At 42.5% G+C, this 17,992-nt stretch overlaps 2 protein-coding genes across 2 annotated transcripts; one reads left to right on the forward strand and one right to left on the reverse strand.

Annotated features, from left to right (window-relative positions):
* Positions 1–7,936: 7,936 nt before the first annotated feature.
* Positions 7,937–9,638, forward strand: LOC138137053 (uncharacterized). Its single transcript, XM_069056347.1, has 2 exons — positions 7,937–8,216; positions 9,361–9,638. Exons 1-2 carry the CDS (start codon positions 7,937–7,939, stop codon positions 9,636–9,638), a joined length of 558 nt encoding a protein of 185 aa, XP_068912448.1.
* A 3,796-nt stretch (positions 9,639–13,434) lies between these two features.
* Positions 13,435–16,885, reverse strand: LOC138137054 (uncharacterized). The gene is made up of 4 exons (XM_069056348.1): positions 15,595–16,885; positions 14,770–15,541; positions 13,495–14,697; positions 13,435–13,444 (listed from the first exon to the last, which is right to left on the reverse strand). The coding sequence occupies exons 1-4, from the start codon at positions 16,883–16,885 to the stop codon at positions 13,435–13,437; spliced, it is 3,276 nt and encodes a 1,091-aa protein (XP_068912449.1).
* Between the last annotated feature and the right edge of the window lie 1,107 nt (positions 16,886–17,992).

Consider the following 17,992-nt stretch of genomic DNA (forward strand, 5'->3'; position numbering starts at 1 on the left):
ATGAAATTTCAGAAAAAAAAACAACATTAAAGTAATGGTTTTTCTCAGACATTTACATCATTTTGGTACCAAAATGGTACGTATTTGGCCTTGACTGAGGCCTAGGCGTCATTTTTGCTAAAGGACTTTTTCAATTTGTTCAATAGAATGGAGTTATAAGCAGGAAATTCCTCTAATTCGAACCCTATTGTCATGTTAATAACCTGGTACACCAGCACTTGACTTTGATAAATGATTGAATTCGTCTTGCCATTTGAATCTTCATAAAATTAAAAAAAAAATTACTACTTTTCCTTGATATTCTTTCACAGAACTCTCATTTCTGATAGTAATTTCGCCTTCCCCAATAACTTCCTTGGCCTGCATCTTAGTTTTTAATTTTCGCTTATCAAATTGTCTTAATTCGGCAAGGGCAACTTGGACTTTAACAGACACACTGAAAAGATATGATAAAAAACTGCAATTTTTAAATGCAGATAAGAAAATAAACGGTAAAAAATCGATACTTTTTTCAATTATTTACATTTACAGTTCCCAACCTAAAGTCCATTCATTTTGTATTTAACTTTTCAAGGTCAAATAATTTAAATTTTGGCACTGTAATTATGTTTTGTAAATAGTGACATGCATATAACCAACATAATGTGATTTAGCAATGCTCAATTCAACGTTTACGGTGTTTACCTGCATGTCACTATTTACATTACAAAGTCAAAAAATAAAATTATTTAACCTTGAAAAGTTCAATACAAAATGAATGAACTGTATACATATTAAATTCAAATTGGGCTGCCTCAAAATGATAATGTACCAGATAAATCCACTATTTATTATATTGACTTTTTAAATTTATATATTATTTACTTACTCCACTCTGCTTACAGATAATAATTTATTGTTATTGATAGAAATAGTTATTTACGAACCGAGTGCGAGAAGACATTTTTCGCACATGAGCGCATTATCTGAGGCACAAGGGACGACGGAGCGAGTACTTCTACTAGTTCTGATGTATTTTCCAGAGGGAATGTTTATTACAATAATTGTATTTTTAATTTTAAGCGATTTGTTTTAGTTGTTTTTGTCTGTATGTTCAATATTGCAATTTAATACAATTTGACATTTTTGGCAGCAAAAAATTTCCACTTATTAATCACAGTTCGGTTGGTCTACCTACAAAAAGCAATTCTTTTGTTGTCTTGGTTATGGCTCGTGAACTAATTTTTTTACTGGTCATTAATGAGTGTCGTACGATTTTCATATACAAGATGTTTTCGAAGTTGAGGCGTTCCTTGTAACACGAGGTACTATACTATTCTTAAGAATTTTAGCCTAAATCTTCTTAGTAAAATGTTTGTTTTAACGAAGATAATTGATTGTATATTTTTATTGTTTTCTAAAACTATTGTTTTCATAACTGACGTGGCCCAGGATGGTCTTTCCCGAAATCGCTCTGCGTACTCTCTGGACGCCGCAGCTGCATTCTGATAACATTACCCATTCATTAGCAACATATCTGTAACCTCATTATTTTCCTAATGATAAGCCATTCCGACTAATTAGATAACAACTTTGACAGTATTTTTGATTAACGTCCATGCTCATTTGATAATTTTTTGTCAATTCTAATTTCTAACAAATCAGCCCAAATTTGAGAAGGACCGGTTTCAAACATTTCAAAAAAATTAACTTATTGTATCTTCATTGCCGTACACATTTTACTAAGGTGATTTTGGCTAAAACTCTTTGGAACAACGCATACTATCACATGTTAAAAGGAACGCCTTTACTTCGAAAACACCCTGTATAATACAATAAGTGGTCTAATTTTTTCCGAGAAAATTTGTCATTTAAGACATGAGTAGCTTTTGCAAAGAAAATTACACGAGTCGACAAACCAGACGAGTGTAATTCTTCAAAAGCTAATAAACGAGTGTCTAGAAAAGTTTATAAACGAGTTGCATACTATACTTTTTCTACGACCAAATAAACAAAACAATACAAATAAAATATGTAACTTCTTTATTAAACGTTAATTTAAACATAAAATTCGAAACTGATAAACGTCAATTGACAAGTGACAAATAACATGATTTTTGCGATTAAAATAGCTGGAGCTAACTTTAGCCCGTGACTAAAAAGCCCGTTGCTAACTTCACCTCTTGAGTAAAGCGCACAAAGTCACAGCTTGTCAAGGCGTATTTAAAACATCACTTAGCGTCATGGAAACATATGCGATATGTGCCATTTTAAACATGGGAGTAGAAAATAGATATTTATGCATCAAGGGAATTACATAGGTCATAACGACAGAGGGCAACAAGTACTATCCCGAGGGTCCCTTTAGGGCCCGAGGGGAAATAACGTTGCCCGAGGTCGTTACTGACCTTGTAATTCACGCGATTCATAAAAGTGTTCGTGTTCGTATCCTGAGATACATAACCGAGAAAGTGGTATATAACTAAATATATAAACTTTCCCGGTTATATACCTAACTTGACATCTGTCAAAGATAACCTCAAAATTTACAATAAATTGATGTTTTTTAAGACTTTACCTAAACTAAACGAACACGAAAAATGTTATTCAATATTCGTGCGTTGTCAGTTTTTAGGTATTCGGCCTATTTTGCAGCACTTGGCTGACGCCTCGTGCTTCAAATTTCGGCCTCATACCTGAAAAGTGATCTGACAGCGCTACTCATATGAAAATAACTTTTAGAATAGTAGATTATGCACCGAGGGAGTGAAGTGACGAACTACAGTCAGTAAAAGAAGTCAAGGATCTAGGTTTTACAATCACAAGTGATTTGTCATGGTCCCCCCACATCTGCAAAATTGTAAAAAGCGCTAATACAGTTAGTTATCTTTTATTTAAAGCCTTCAATTGCCCAAATATTATATAAAACATATGTTCGTCCGATCCTGGAATTTGGCAGTGTAATTTGGTCTCCTTGGCTGGTCAAAGATAAAAACCTTTTAGAAGGGGTCCAGCGGAAGTTCACAAAAAAGATTCCTACATTAACAGGCAAGCCCTACAATGAGCGACTGGCAGAATTGGACCTGCCTCCCCTGAACGAACGACGATTAACATCTGATTTATTAATTACGTACAGAATCTTCAATCACGAATATGACGAGGAACTATTTGGCATTTACGAACTCAGCGATGACTCCCGACTCAGAGGTCACGAACTTAAACTATACCACGTGAAATACAAAACAAAATGCAGGGAATATTTTCTACCGGTCGCAAATGAGTTCCTCCACGCGGTAAAATTTTTGCAGGTCTCTACCTTTTTTATCCTTATCGGCAAACGAATTCCTCCAAGTAATCGGATTAGAGACCGGCGGCGGCGGTCCATCCGGACTGGCCATTAACCATCAGTTAAAATTCAGTAAAATGTTTAATTTTTTCCAAGATTTTCAATAAGGTAGGTATCCCTACCCACCCCACTTAAAATTAAGGGTAAGTATACAACACTTAGTATCAATTTTTCTGATCACAAGTTAACATTCTGTCTCTGCGTACAATGAATGATCAAAAAGTTATTTACAGTGAAAAAGGAAACCCTTTATTGGTTATTAAGTGTGCAAATTTTTTAAAAGCTAGTGTGATGAAAGATGGAAAAACACGCTATGTGAAAGCAGTTTCGTATTATTTGTATTTCATTTTGAGAAAGAATATAGTTATTTACGAACCAAGTGCGGGAAGACGGTTCCCGCATGAGCGCATTTTTTAAAGCACGAGCGACGAAGGAGCGAGTGCCTTTAATTAATGCGCGAATGAACGGAAGATGTCTTCACGCAAGTGGTTCGTACAATATTTTTTGTACGAAAATTAAATTAAAATGTTTTGTTTTAAAACCTACATTAAACATAAACGAACATAAAACCAAGTAGGCAGTGATCTTTGGTTATTGGAAACAATTGCTTCACTTGATTTTTTCATTTTTGCAATAATTTGTGAATTTTGTAGGAAAAATTTTCAACGATTATAAATCTTTCCGTAATTTTTTAATGGAGGAAAACCCAGGGAAGTTGTATTTTATGAACTAAATTTTATTATCATCAAGACAGATTTTTTTTTTGAATGCCTCAAAGGGCCAGTGTTTTTTGCAATTTTTACATTCGAGTCGACCGGGAAGCACTCGTTTCGGAGCGAGCGTTGGATGTTGGAAGCGTTGCTTTCAAGGCTATGAGTACAAAAAATACTTTGAAGAGTACCTGCTTTGCCGTGTCATTAGCCCGTCCCTGATAATCCTCTTCATTTCGCTGCCTGACCTGACATCCACCTTTGTGCCTGCATTTGGAGGAACTCATATGCCCCGTTTCTACCCAATCGTGTCTTTCTGTCATGGAACAGCCTAAGCAATGACATAGTTCAATCAAACAGTGTAACCATTTTCAAGAAAAACTGCTAAAACATCTCTGGGAAATTCGTGACCACGACTAGTGCTGTAAGCGGCTCGAACGGAGCAAACAGTGAAACACAGCTGTTGAAGACCGTACAACACTAGGGCTTCCTACGTAAATTTCTGGAAACAAAACAGGCTCATGCCTCTGTTCCTCAAATTGATAATAATAATAATAATAATAATTTTTACTCAAGATGCAATTTGTAGCCCAAGGACGAAGCCCAAGGGTTCTACAAAGCACTGAGGGTAAAAATCATGCACTCCCGAAGTGCATGTACTATTTTTTGCACGAAAAAGTTTATAATATTTCTTGTCCAAGTAGAAAATTTCCAAGACTGTGGCTTGCATTAGATATACAGGGTGAAAAACCTAAAATCTTCGGACCATTTGTGAAAATCACTTGCATTCAGTTTTGCATAAGGACAGAAATGCCATGTACTATTCCGGACACGGAATCTTGGCCACAACTGACATTTAACTGACAAATATGTGTGACCTGGCCTTTAATGAATATAACCCAACTTTTGATTCGATTATGCCATTTCCCTGCTTTTTTGATGTCACAGGAAAAACTTCAAAGTGATTTTTAATAATTGTCACTTCTTAATGACACTAAGGATTGGTTTACATCATTTTTTTTAGAATGTCTAAAAAATGTTGGCCAAGATTCCGTGTCCGGAATAGTACATACATACAATTCAAGCACAAAAGTTGAGTACACCACTGATATCAGGTTAGGAACAATTGTAAGATTAAAAAGTTATCGAGTGCAACGCAAAAAGGTGCAAAAAGTTTTTGGTTTTCATTCATATTATTCTTACCGGTTTTTTCGCCTCTCTGTATTTAAAGTGCTGTTGGACTATTTCATTCATAGTAAGGTTTTGTGACTCACCATTTTGAAAGCGTTTTTACGGCTATTCATGTTTCCATCACCATGGTTTACATATTATGATGCATTTCAATTTCACCCTGTATAAATTATGGTTTATAGTCATTGATTGATTCGCTTCATTCCCAAGGCAATTTGCTTCACTTATTTTTGATCTACCCATTTGCAAGACATTAAGAAATACTTTGTCATGTGAATTAATTTTAAAAGCTACGAACGTTCAGCTCTTGAGAAACAGAATAATTTACTCATTTCTGATGCCTATAAAAGCTCCACCAACAATCAACTATGTTTCGACATTTAATCTAATTGGTTTCCTCACGAGAAATTTAAGTAATTTAAACTTAGAATGTAAAAATAGCCACGACGGAATACATCATTGTTTCAATTCCTTCAAGTTCTTTCCAGAGTACTAACATCACGACGATCAGTTTGTTTGGAAATAAAATTTTCGTTCAAACTTTGACTCGTTCCAACTTTTTGTGTACACCAGTGTTACAACATTTTAAGTTAAATATCAAACGTAGTCGTCTAGACGTCGAAAGAACAATATAAAGTTTTTGTTCGTTGCAGTCACTAAGGCAACTAACCTAGAACGTAGGTAATATTTATTTCTTGCTGTGCACCATATTCAGTTGTGTAAGCGGACCGAAAGCATGTTGGGTTTGTTTTATGAGATGATATTTTCATTTTCTTTCCTAATTGCTATTGTATTTGGATGTGAAGGCTCTCAGACGACAAAGATCAGTTACAAACTTTTACTTAAAAATCTAACCTATTTAAAAGAAGAGGGTAATGTTGTTACAACCACAGAAGAAGTAACTCAGGTCATAATTGGAAAGTGTAGTTTGAAACAGTTGTGCAAGAATACATTTAACTTGGCCAAAACGGGTTCGGATATCGCTATTAGAGAATGCAAAATTGAAGAAATCGAAGTCGACATCTTGAATGGTTTAAATGTATTGACCAGTTTTACAGTAAATTATAATCCAATAAGAAACATAAAAAGACACACATTCCGAAATCACGGAGTATTAGATATTGATTTGTCATTTAATAAGATTACAACAATAGAAAGTGAAGGTTTTGTAAATTTGTCTAAACTGGAACAAATAAGTCTGAATCAGAACTTGATTCAGCGTTTACAGTTTGAAGCTTTTTCCAACTTACCAAAATTGAAATTCTTCCTTGTGGAACAAAATAGAATCAAGAAAATCGGTGGTAGTTGTTTTCAGTTTGTTCAAAAAGACGAAGCTATAATTTCACTAAGTCACAACAAGATTACCGAGTTGGATGTTGCAGCATTTGAAAATTTCGCGTCAAAGAATGCAAATATTATCGTCAAATATAATTCTATTGAAAATTTACCAGAAGGTCTATTTGACAACCATGTATTTCTAACTATCGATTTGTCGTTAAATAAGATTCATAATGTTCCAAGAACAGTTTGCCGAAACAATTGCCAAATCGAAGAATTTATTTTCTACAGTGTATATCTGGACGAAGACCAAGTCAATAAAACTTTCGAATAGGCGACGAAAAGTATTGGTTTCGTGAAAACATTTCAACAGTCTGTCTGTGACACCAACTTCAACAACTCTGGCTTAAACATCGTTGTTTTTATTGGATGGTTTCTGTTGGCTCATATATAACCTTGTTAAAAGTAGTTTTAGTGTGATGCCTAAATAACCTGTTCCATTTTCTTTATATTTAAGAGATAATAATTAGTGTAGGTACCTTACCACATAAATAGAATTGCAAATATATACTGAAAACAATTATTTCTATTTTTTATGATTTATGTCTCAACAAAGAGTTATTAAAAAAACATAAATTACAATTCAGCAAAGGAGGAAATAACAATGCAAGAATGAGAAGAGTACTTCATGATACTGCAGAGAGGCAGAAACACAAATGAAGGAGAAGCAGACGGCACCGGTAGGAACAGAAATCACAGCAGAAGAGGTGGAGAGACAAATAAGGAAGATGAAAAAGAGAAGGGTACCGGGGAGAGACGGAGTGCAGAATGAAGCGTAGATGTAAGGGACCAAGGGAATAGTAGATAGAATGGTTGAACTGATGAACGGGGGTATGGAGAGGAGAGGGATTCCCATTAGACTGGAGAGAGGACGTATTTTGCCCTATTTTTAAAAAGGGCGAGAAAAACAGATTGGAAAACTACCGAGGAATAACTCTCCTGAACACGGTGTATAAGTTGTATGCGTCAGTCTAGAGCGAAAGGATGAAAAGAGAGATGGAGGAAAACGGAGTGGTGCCGCACAGTCAGGCAGAATTGAAGAAGAAAGGGGGAAGGATGTATGCATTGGTTTAGACTTCAGGGCGGCGTTTGACAACGTAGACAGAGGGAAAATGTTTGGGTGTATGAGAGAGAAAGGAATAAGCGAATGGATGATACGGAAGATTGAGGAGATATAGGGACGCGAGAATAAGGAATAAGGTAAAGATGGGAGAGAAACAAGGTGAATGGTTTGAGCCGACAAAGGAAGTGAGACAGGTCTGCCCGATCAGCCCCCTGCTGTTCACGATATACGCGGCAGACGTAATCGAAATGTTAAGGAAAGCGCAAGCGGGAGGGGGGGTTGTGGTGGGTGCCAAAGAGTGAAAGAGAGATGAAAGAAATCATGAGCCTGGGAAAATATGTGAGGAAGAAAAAGCTGAAAGTGAATGTTGAGAAAACGAAAATGATTGTGTTCAACAAGAGAAAGACGAAGAGTGAGCAGAGGGAGTGGAAGTGGAAAGGAAGGAACGTAGAACGAGTGAGCGAATTTAAGTACTTAGGTTACTCGTTCAACAAGAGAGCCACGGACAAGGCGCACGTGAGAGAGGTAGTGAGGAAAGCGAACAAGGTAGTTGGATGTGTTTGGGGAATAGGAGAGAGAAAGTGGGGAGGTGAGTTCGGGAGGAGAATAGTTATTTACACTACGAGAGAGGAACGTAAAGCTTTTGTTCACGCGAATTGTATGTACGGCCACGACGCGCAGCGGAGTGGACGATGCAATCAAGTGAACAAAAGCGGCCTTACTCTCTAGCGCTGTATTTGATTTTGTTCGATACCTGACATAACTCCTTGGGAAATGAGTCTGTAACTTTATATTCAAAATTTTAAATAAAATACAAAATAAACAAAGTTTTGCGAAGTCAATAAAGTAATTGTGTACACGTCGTGGAAATGGATGACGAAGAATTCTATGTTCCTGATGACGTCCTGGAAGAGGCAAGTGCCGCGAAGTACCAAATGGTGCCTACGAAATCAAAATTACGATACCAGAAAGAATTGGAAATATTTACACAATGGCAGACCGAGAAACGGATCAAGGGAAAAGACGAACGCAGCATCAGGGCGGTTGTGATATTCAATGTTGAAGAGTACACTGTTTGTATTTCAAAACGTTGATATCTCCAGGTATCCAGGTAAGAGGTAACGGGAAACAAAATGTTCTTCGAAATCATTGGAAGGTAAATTATATTTATTTATACGTAAATTGAAATACAGAAATATCGTTGGCGCACAAGAAAAGTGACACATCTCAAAAACCCTCATTTTTCAGTAGAACGATTAGTATATTGGGATATAAGGTTAGGAAGTGCATTATAACAGAATCGAGAAAGAGTTTAAAAAATCGAGACGAAGGAGGCACATAATGTACATTTTTATATCCGTGAACAGTAAATAATTGTTTAAAAAATTTTGTACAGTGTGAAAAGGTATCGTCCGCGTAAATTTTTGACGATGTTGACAAAAATTTCAAATTTGTGTGGCAAGAAAAAATTATAATGTTTTTCTTTGTCATTCACCTGAAGAAAATCCTGATTTCGATTAGTTTTAATTTGAATCGATTTAAGAGCATCATGTACATCAAGTGCAGTGCTACCTGAAAATTTCTAAATGATAAGCCGACCCCTTATTAGGATTATAAGCGCTGCAGTTTACATCAGGTTATTAAAACCCAAACTAACCGCGCGCTGCAATTTAGTACTTAGGATTTTAAAACCTTCGATCCTCGCTGCAATTTGACATCGCCGGTTTGAGAAGAAAATGAGCGGAAGGGAAGAGTGCAGAATACTGACCGAGTGCTGAAGAGAAAAGGAAAGAACGCGGATGAGAAGGAGAGAGAGAAGTACTACCGGACGAACGGGTATGCCAGTCAAGAAGTGGAAAGATTGAAAGCAGAAGGAAGATGGATATATGCGGAGCTGAGTGAAAGGGACAAGGACACGGACAAGCAAGAGAGAATGGAGAGAATCAAAGAATCGAAGTACAATAGGGAGTATGAGATGTGCGTGATAAAGGAAATTCCGGAAGACCTGTGAACAGAGAGTGCAAGAGAGAGGTAAATGATAGCGAGATTCAGATGTGGGAACGAATAGAGAGAGAACAGGTATTGGAGGGAAGGTTCACTGCATTCAACTTCATTTACCGATTAATTAATTGAAATTAAATTAATTCGCGACCTGAAAATTACTTACTCGTTCACCGCAGCGTTGTGTTGCGGTTGAAAAAAAAAAATTTACCCATTACTACTAATGAGTTGTGTTGAAAAAACTAATTAAACCGCCACGATAAAAAATTAGTTAGCAAACTTAAAATAATTTAGCTAGTTACCAAAGTATTGAAATCCACTGCTCAAAGAAATTAGGGGAACACTTATTTCATCATGTGCTATATTCTAAATAAACGATATATGTAAGTAATTATTACGACTTACTACTCTCTCAACATTACTTAACAAGAATCAAACGAGAAAAAAACTTTATTGTAACAGGTATCTTAAATGACAGTAAAAGATTGAGAACAGTACGAAATACAAAATCTGACTAAAAATTTGCAGTATGCACTAGTTCTAAAGACGCTGCACCATCAAGCTCTAATGACGTGTATGTCCTCGACGGGCATTGATTACAGCCTGACACGCTTCGAACAACACTTCTTAGTGCTGCCACGGTATTTTTCTAATTTGAGTCGGCGGTTGGCAATTGTTGCCGGTAGCTCAGTCTTGGGCGGGGTAAGCGAACGAATTAGCCAGACCCGAAAGACAAGAAGATAAGGGCGCCAGGATCCTCCGGCACTGATGCTTCGGGAGTATCCGGATCCGACGATACTCCGGGGCCGATACCCGAAAAGAAACACACGTGTCCCAGTTAACAAATTTAATCAAATTAGATCCTCTGGTACAATAAATATTTACAATAAGTGAACATTAAAAAAATAATGTGTACAATTGATTGTTGGAAAAAAAAATAATAAAATTACTGTTCGATGTTCGATTGAAGCAAACAAAAAATTCAAGGAACGGTCCTGACCGGTAACGCACAAAATAAATTAAAACTAAAGATGAAATTCCCGCGAGCCGCCGACGATACTTGTACAAGCTCGGTGCGACCGCAAAACAAACGGTATCGAATTAAAACGCAACTCTTAAGTTACCGGCGTCGGATTTACAAATAATATTGTCAAAAAAAGTTTGAATTCCAAATTACACACACACACAAGATAAAACACGCGACACAAGAGAGAGAGACAGTGAAACAAAAGAAGAGACGTTATCTCCTTGCCGAAAAACGGCTGCGGCCTCGAGAGAGGAGATACCCGGCACGAGCAAAATGGAGGCTCTGTTCCTGTAGGCGCGATATGATATTCGGGAACGATCTGACCTGAGCCTCCTGCGTCGTCCTTCGGCGTCCTGTGGGGTTCGCGGCTCGGCGGTCCTGCTGCCGTTGAGGCCGCTGCTGATTCCGGTGGAGATGAAAAAAGAAGGCCAGAAAAACAGGAAACTCGACGGATCCGCTGGAACGGGTCCGGCAAAAGGTCCTCGTAAGAGATCCGCTTAAAAGACCCTTTCATAGAAAGAAGAGAACGCCATTAGGTAACGTACGACGGGAAAACTGTGACTTACTCAGTCGGCGTGAGGTCTTTTTTTTTTGGGGCGACGAAAAGCCAAAAAAAGTCCGTGACTCCCAAGATCCGGAAATTCCGATAGAGTTGGGGTTCCAAAAGGTACGCTATCCAGCACGAAACGAAGAACCACGCAACTCTTCTGACGGGCACAGGAGACTTCGTGAAAATCCCGAAAATCGGTGCGATCCACAAGAAAACGCTGCCACGAAGTTCACCCAGTCACGGTACTTTTTCGAAAGAGGAAGAGTGGCATCGAAACGCGAACTTATCGCCTTGCCCAAAAAAGTCTAACCAGTCTCGGTGAAGGAAAACAGACCTTAACAGCTGTCGACCGAAGGAATATCGAGAACCGACAGGTGCGTGCGTGATCGAATTTTTGACGCGCGACAGCGGGACCGAGATAGGTTAGAAAAATCAAAACAAAGGCACCAAAAGGCCTACGCCGTCGATCGTCGATGAAAACCGTCGATCGAGACCGTCTCCAGGTGTTTTGGGAGATGAAGAGAGTTCCGTGAAAGAAGGAGAAAAAAAAAATGTCCAGGGACGAGAAGGTGAAGGGAATTTATGGAGTTGGTGTCAAAAAAAAAAGGGAAAGGTAAGTGAACGGTACATTCAGAAGACCTACTCAACTCCGATAAACTCTAGGCCGTGAAGAAAGAAGAAGATAGGAAAGAGCGAAATTTTTCTGGCGAAGGGCCAAGGTTCGCGACCTGACAAACCCGACGGTATATAGCTACCGCCCCGCTGAAATTGTGAGGATAAGGGCACGATTCCAGCTGCCTCTTCAGCTGGGGCCAAACGAAAAGAAAACGAAGAAAAGCCGACAAGGAAAACCAAAAGAGAAGGCAAGGTAGAAAGGATTAACGACAACGACAAGCGAACGGGAGGATGAGGGATCGGGAAGGAAAAGACACAAACAAAACGGTCGCGGTAACATGCGATTACTCTCAGCCTAACTGCGAGCGAGAGTTTACTGAATTCGTTACTTTTAAGGTTACTTTCGAGGTGTTCGAGTAACGATGGTGCATCCCCAAGCATTAGTGGAACCCATGGGCCTTCCACTCCGGCCAAATCCGCAAAAAACGAAAAACGAACGGAATGAAATTTTCGAACCGTGACAATACCCCCCTCCTTAAATAAGTAAATTTGCCCGAGCAAATTTACTGACACCCGCTCTCGGACACGAGCAGTCGGACTCACGGGGGTTCATAGTCCGGGTGGACGGGTTTTAGTTCTTGAACATGCCAGATACCCTTGTTGTTTCCGTGTTCATCCGCCAACTCGTAAGTCCAAGATCCACATTTGCGACTGATCACGAACGGTCCGATATATTTGGGTCCTAATTTAGCGCTGTAATTGGCGGTCGCGTCCGACAGACTTTTATCTTTGCGCCAAACTTGCTGACCCACCAGGTACTGTACCGGCCTTCTACGTAAATCGTAGACGCGTTTGTCGCGCTCGTGCGCCGTCTTTAATTTCGCCGCGATGTCCTGGTACAGTTTCCGGAAGCCAACGAGTCGTTTCCTGGTGGTCGAGTCTGGATTGTCGTCGGATGCTGGTATCGGGTGATCGAATTCGCTACCCAGCAATTTGTGTTCCCTCCCGAAGTTGGTGAAATAGGGGGTGTAACCGGTAGTTTCGTGACGCGAGGTACGAATTGCGCATCCGATGGCCGCTAAGTTGTCTGCCCAGCGTCGGTGGTCGTGCTTGACGGTGGTGGCGATCATGGTCTTGACGGTCGCGTTAACGCGTTCAGTAGGGTCGGAACGTGGATAGTACAGCGGCGTGTAAGATAGCGTCACCTGATAGTCATCACAGAGCTTCCGAAATTCTTTACTGCGCATCTGGGTACCGTTGTCGCAGATGAGATATTTTGGAGCGCCGTAAACGAGAAAAATTCCCTCTTCGACGCATTGGGTCAGAAGCTTTGCGGAACCGTTCCTTACCGGAAACAAAACAACGTACTTGGAGAAGTGATCGGTAACTACCAAGGTATGAGTGTAGCCTTTCGCCGAACGGGGAAATGGACCTATATAATCGAGACTGATCATCTGCCAAGGGGAACTTATGGACGGCCTTCCTCCCATTAACCCTGCGGGGGCCTTGCGCTCTACTTTGTACTGCGCGCAGATCTTGCACCCTCTCACATACTTCACGACGTCCGCTCGCATCCCTGGCCAGAAGTAAAGACTGCGGATCTTCCAGAACGTTTTATAAATTCCTACGTGACCGGAAGCGGGAACGTCGTGAAATCGCTTGAGGATTTCGGACCGGTAGTCCTTGGGAACTACTTTTTTCCAGGAGTCCGCCTCGTCGCACAGCTCCGGGATTTTGCATTTGCTGTACTTGAGCAGCACACCGCTCTCGACTCGGAACGAGGGGAATTTATCCGGAAAGCGAGCGACTTGACCGATCAGGTTCGCATACCATCGATCCGTGGTGTTCGAAAAATTTTCCGCCGTCGCCGAATCTACCGAAACCGGCACACTACGGGAGAGCATGTCCGGAATGACGTGATCTTTGCCCTTGCGATGCACCAGCTCGAAATCATAAGGTTGCAACCTCAATGCCCAACGCGCCAAGCGTCCTTGTGGGTCCTTCAACCGATTAAGCCACAAGAGACTATGGTGGTCGGTGACAACGACGAAGTGCACACCTTCCAGATAGTGGCGCAACTTTTCTACCGCCCAGATAACAGCGAGGCACTCGCGTTCCGTGGTGGAATAATTACGCTCCTGACGGGTCAGCGAACGCGAGAGGTAGCAGATTGCGCGCTCCCCATCGTCGAATTTTTGCGACAGGACCGCACCGATTCCGTAGGCGGACGCGTCGCATTGTAAGACGAACTGACGGTCGAAATCAGGGCAACTGAGAATGGGCGCGGTTATCAGACGCTCCCTGAGATTGCGAAAAGCGGTTTCGCATTCGTCCGACCAAGCGAACTTGATTTTCTTTTTCGTCAGGCGGCATAGTGGTGCGACGATCGACGAAAAGTTCGGTACGAATCTCCGATACCACGAGGCTGTACCTATAAACCGACGAACTTCCGTGGCGTTTGCGGGTCGAGGGACGTCCAAAATGGCCTGCACCTTTTCCGGGTCGGGCCGTAAGCCGTACTGATCAACCACGTACCCTAAATATCTTAGTTGCGGCCTGCAAAATTGACATTTCTCGGCACTCACAATCAAACCGGCGGTACGGAGACGATTCAAAACGGTCTCCAACGCGTTCATGTGGGTCTCAAAGTCCTGGGAAACGACGATGATATCGTCCAGGAAGACGAACACCGAGGGTTGCAATTCCGGACCGAGGACTCGATCAATGATACGTTGCCACGTAGCGGGGGCTCCGGTCAAACCGAACGGCATGCGCTTGAACTGGTACAAGCCACGACCCGGTACAGTAAAGGCTGTATACTCGCGAGACTCTGGCGTCAGTCTAACCTGCCAGAAAGCGCTTTTCACGTCCAACGAGCTGATGTACTTGGCGTCGCGTAAACGATCCAGGATGGAGGATACGTACGGTAAAGGATACGCGTCCTTTTACCGATAAGTGTCGTCCTTCTTCTTGACCAGACAAACTGGTGACGACCAAGGACTTTTCGACGGCTCAATGACATCCAGCTCGAGCATTTTCCGCAACTCCTCGTCTATGATTTTCTGTTTGTGCGGAGACACAGGGTAGTAGCGCTGTTTTATGGGTCTGGTTCCGGGCAACAACTCAATGTGGTGTTGGTCGACGTCCGTACAGCCGATAGGGCGGGTGTGGTGCAATTCCGACTGCACCAGCCTCTCTAACGCGTGTTGTTGCTCGCTGCTCAACGCGTGGCGGCTCTGAATACTATGGACTCGCGCGGACTCGACGTCCTTAGAAAAGCGCCAAACATCCTGTCTCAAGTCCGGGACTATGTCCATGGACTTCCAAAAATCTATCCCGAGTATTAGATCATGAGGAACGTCGGGAACGATTAGTACGTCCAGGACATGCACTTTGTCGAGCAGCTGGACCGGTGCTCGAACGAATCCGAGACAATCACATTTCGCGCCGTTGGCCACCGTACATTGCGTCTTTGTCTTATTTAACCGAACTCCGCTACGTTCCAAGATCGACCAGCCGCCTCCACCCAACAACGTGTGCGAGGCACCGGAATCCAACAGACCTCTGAAGGGGTGCCCGAAAATCGACACTTCCAGATACGGACGTTCGTCACCCTTGGCGTGCTGCAAGATATAATCGAGAAGGAATTTGCTCCGCAGATGTTCGGCGTCGGTTGCGCTCACGGGACGGGGGACACTATCGCAACCCGCTAGCGGCCTCCCTTGGCGTTTCCCGAACAATTGGGGCAATTCCGAACGGTGTGATCCGGCTTACCGCAGCGGTAACAAAGTAGTTTCTTCGGAGCAGGACACTTGCTGCGGATGTGGCCCAATTTCTGGCAATTCCAGCACGTCACGTTCTGGCGATTCGGCGAGGCCGAGCTAGAGGGTTCATCGGTGGACGCGATGGCTGCCGTACTTGGTCCGGAGGAAACGTACGCCAGATCTGGCTCCAAAAATTTTCGATTCTTGCGCGTCACGGGCGGAACAAACGACTCGACGGATGCCTTGCGAGCCTCCAACACGCGACCGATCCCCAACAACTCGTCGCGCGATCTAACGGGATGTACGCCGATTTGGCTCTGATAGAAAGGCGACAAATTCCGGAGGATGATCTTTAATCGCACCGGCTCCGCGACTTTGATGGTCAGTCGATCGAAGAGGCTGTCCATCACCGCCAGGTAGAGACCTATCGTCTCGTCCGATCCTTGCGTCCGTTGGCGGATCTCGTCGAACAGGCGATCGTTATAGTCAGCCGGCTGGAATTGCCCACGCAGCAACGTAACGAGCGAATTCCAATCGGTGGCGTTTTTCCGGTTCGCACGGTACCAGATCAAAGCCTTACCGGAGAATAAGTCGATGGCGCAATCGAAGAGGTCTTGCTTCGTCGCGTGTCGGGCCACCATCAGCTCTTCCACCCGCGCGAGAAATGCGCTCAACGACATATCTCGATCGTCTCCCGAGTACTTTACATTCCACTTAGAAATCGGTACCGACGGTGGACGCTGCACGGTGGGACTAGACGCGGCTCGCGGAGTGACTGGAGTTCCCACGGCTCCATCCACATCATCATCCGCGCTCGAAGTTTCGTCACCTGAACCTTCCATCAAATCGACGTCTACGACGCCCGCGGATTGGTTCAGACTCGATCTTTCGCGTCGTCTAGCTTTCGAGTTCGCCGTCGAATGCAAATTGAGGAGACTCACGATCAACCGAGACTTCCGCGACTCCTCAGCCGCCTCAGTAGCGCGAGACTTATTCACACGACCGAGCGCGTGCGCGATCTTGCTTATGATCTTCGCATAGGTCGCGTCCCGAACACCTTCGAAAGACTCTACTAAACCTCCTATTTCGTCCAACTTTTGGGCCACCGCTGTGACATCCTCCTCAAAGGTATAGGGATGGTCGGGATAGGTCAGTGGAGTAGGAGACTTTTCCAGCCTCAACAAATTGCGGAGGGTCTTCCGCATCTCCGCGACGGTTGCCAATCCTACGATACCTCGTATCTCTAATTCGTAGGACAGCTCGTCCGAAGCCAACCTATTGACCTCAAACTTTAAGGCCATCTCGAAAATGATCCGTACTCACACGCAACCACGTAGATCAACTAACTTCACAAATGAATAAAATGACTAAAGAAGGACGCAGACGTGCACAACGGAAAGGAGCGACTTGCTTCCGCTCTAAGTCAACTAGTGGTACACTCTAACACAATACGAGACATCGAACAGTAACAGATCCTTGTACCAGGAAATCAAAATTTTGTTGACGCTGGCCCCACGTTGGGCGCCAAAATTGCCACGGTATTTTTCTAATTTGAGTCGGCGGTTGGCAATTGTTGCCGGTAGCTCAGTCTTGGGCGGGGTAAGCGAACGAATTAGCCAGACCCGAAAGACAAGAAGATAAGGGCGCCAGGATCCTCCGGCACTGATGCTTCGGGAGTATCCGGATCCGACGATACTCCGGGGCCGATACCCGAAAAGAAACACACGTGTCCCAGTTAACAAATTTAATCAAATTAGATCCTCTGGTACAATAAATATTTACAATAAGTGAACATTAAAAAAATAATGTGTACAATTGATTGTTGGAAAAAAAAATAATAAAATTACTGTTCGATGTTCGATTGAAGCAAACAAAAAATTCAAGGAACGGTCCTGACCGGTAACGCACAAAATAAATTAAAACTAAAGATGAAATTCCCGCGAGCCGCCGACGATACTTGTACAAGCTCGGTGCGACCGCAAAACAAACGGTATCGAATTAAAACGCAACTCTTAAGTTACCGGCGTCGGATTTACAAATAATATTGTCAAAAAAAGTTTGAATTCCAAATTACACACACACACAAGATAAAACACGCGACACAAGAGAGAGAGACAGTGAAACAAAAGAAGAGACGTTATCTCCTTGCCGAAAAACGGCTGCGGCCTCGAGAGAGGAGATACCCGGCACGAGCAAAATGGAGGCTCTGTTCCTGTAGGCGCGATATGATATTCGGGAACGATCTGACCTGAGCCTCCTGCGTCGTCCTTCGGCGTCCTGTGGGGTTCGCGGCTCGGCGGTCCTGCTGCCGTTGAGGCCGCTGCTGATTCCGGTGGAGATGAAAAAAGAAGGCCAGAAAAACAGGAAACTCGACGGATCCGCTGGAACGGGTCCGGCAAAAGGTCCTC

The sequence above is a fragment of the Tenebrio molitor genome, chromosome 8 (assembly GCF_963966145.1).
Source record: "Tenebrio molitor chromosome 8, icTenMoli1.1, whole genome shotgun sequence".
NCBI lineage: Eukaryota > Metazoa > Arthropoda > Insecta > Coleoptera > Tenebrionidae > Tenebrio > Tenebrio molitor.